General features: G+C 56.8%; 1 protein-coding gene across 1 annotated transcript in view; it reads left to right on the top strand.

Annotated features, from left to right (window-relative positions):
• The first annotated feature begins 493 nt into the window (after positions 1-493).
• The window catches only part of SETD1B (SET domain containing 1B), a 21,619-nt gene continuing 20,867 nt past the window's right edge, over positions 494-1,245 (top strand). The window contains 1 exon segment of the mRNA XM_010841425.1: positions 494-876. Within this exon segment, the coding sequence (XP_010839727.1) occupies positions 543-876 (334 nt within the window). The 5' untranslated portion in view covers positions 494-542.

Here is a 1,245-nt window from a genome sequence, read left to right as displayed (position 1 = left end):
CCCCGAGTTCGAAAATAACGCCAGTCCTGACCTAGCCCAGCCGGATTCTGAGTTCCCGCCGTCCGGGGGCTGGGGAAGTTTTGGCGGGGAGGGGGAGGTTGCACAGAGAGGGGGTGTCCCCTCTCGGCTACAGTAAACAGAATAACACTCGGTGAAACTGTAATCAAGGAGCTGATACAGTGTCCTGCCCGCCCAGCTGGGGGCTCCGAGTACCCACCTGGCTCCTGCCAGCCCAGGAACTCGGCCCTGGGACCCGCCCCCCTTCCCGGCTTTGTGGTTTTAGGGGGACAGCTTCCTAGCCCGAGGGGTCGTCCCTGCCCTGGCAGCAGGAAGAAGAGGTCAGAGTTGGGGGCGGGGGGTGGGGAAAGAGAAACTGTTTCTTTTTCCCCTTTCCTTTCGAACCCAGAGAACTTCCACGTTCCAAACGATTTAATCCTCCGCTTCCCGGGCCCGCCCGCGTGCTTTCCCCCTCCCCCCCAATTTTTTTTTTTTTTTTTAAATTTTTTACCCTTCATTGTTTTCAAAGAGCGGGCGAGTGGGAAATGTTCTGCTTTCCCTTCGGTTTCAATGTTCTCCAAACTCCCTTCCCCCTCGTCCCCTGCCAGATCGATGAGTTCTATGTGGGCCCGGTGCCTCCGAAGCAGGTGACATTTGCCAAGCTGAATGATAACATCCGTGAAAACTTCCTAAGGGACATGTGCAAGAAGTATGGGGAGGTGGAGGAGGTGGAGATTTTGTACAACCCCAAGACCAAGAAGCACTTGGGCATTGCCAAAGTGGTCTTTGCCACGGTCAGGGGAGCCAAGGAGGCCGTTCAGCACTTGCATAGCACTTCGGTCATGGGTAATATCATCCACGTGGAGCTGGACACCAAAGGTGAGTGGAGGCCCGCTCAGGACAGCCACCGCCGAGGAGCCCCAAGACTTGTCAGTGTGACCCCCTTCTCTCCCAGGGCCCGTCTTGCAGTGTTGGGGAGCCCCTCAGTTTTCCTTGGGTACCTCCCTACAACCTTATTTTTCTTTTGCCCCCCTCTTGAGGGTAGAGTCACGTGGAGCTAAATGTGTTGTCTGTTGCTAGGAGACGGAACTGTAATTTACCAAATGTGCCGGTCCTTGGCCACTGCACCCCTAGGGACCACCTGGAGGCTTCCCCACTGCTGACACCCCCGTGGGCCCCTCTCGGAGCCCTGGTGGCCTGGGTTTAGGCAGTCCCCAGTGTTGCTGTCTGTGTTAGGAGAGGAGACAG

This window comes from Bison bison, unplaced genomic scaffold (genome assembly GCF_000754665.1).
Source record: "Bison bison bison isolate TAMUID 2011002044 unplaced genomic scaffold, Bison_UMD1.0 scf7180017864160, whole genome shotgun sequence".
Lineage (NCBI taxonomy): Eukaryota > Metazoa > Chordata > Mammalia > Artiodactyla > Bovidae > Bison > Bison bison.
The sequence above is the reverse complement of the archived record's forward strand: the minus strand, read 5'-3'. Positions and strand labels throughout refer to the sequence as shown.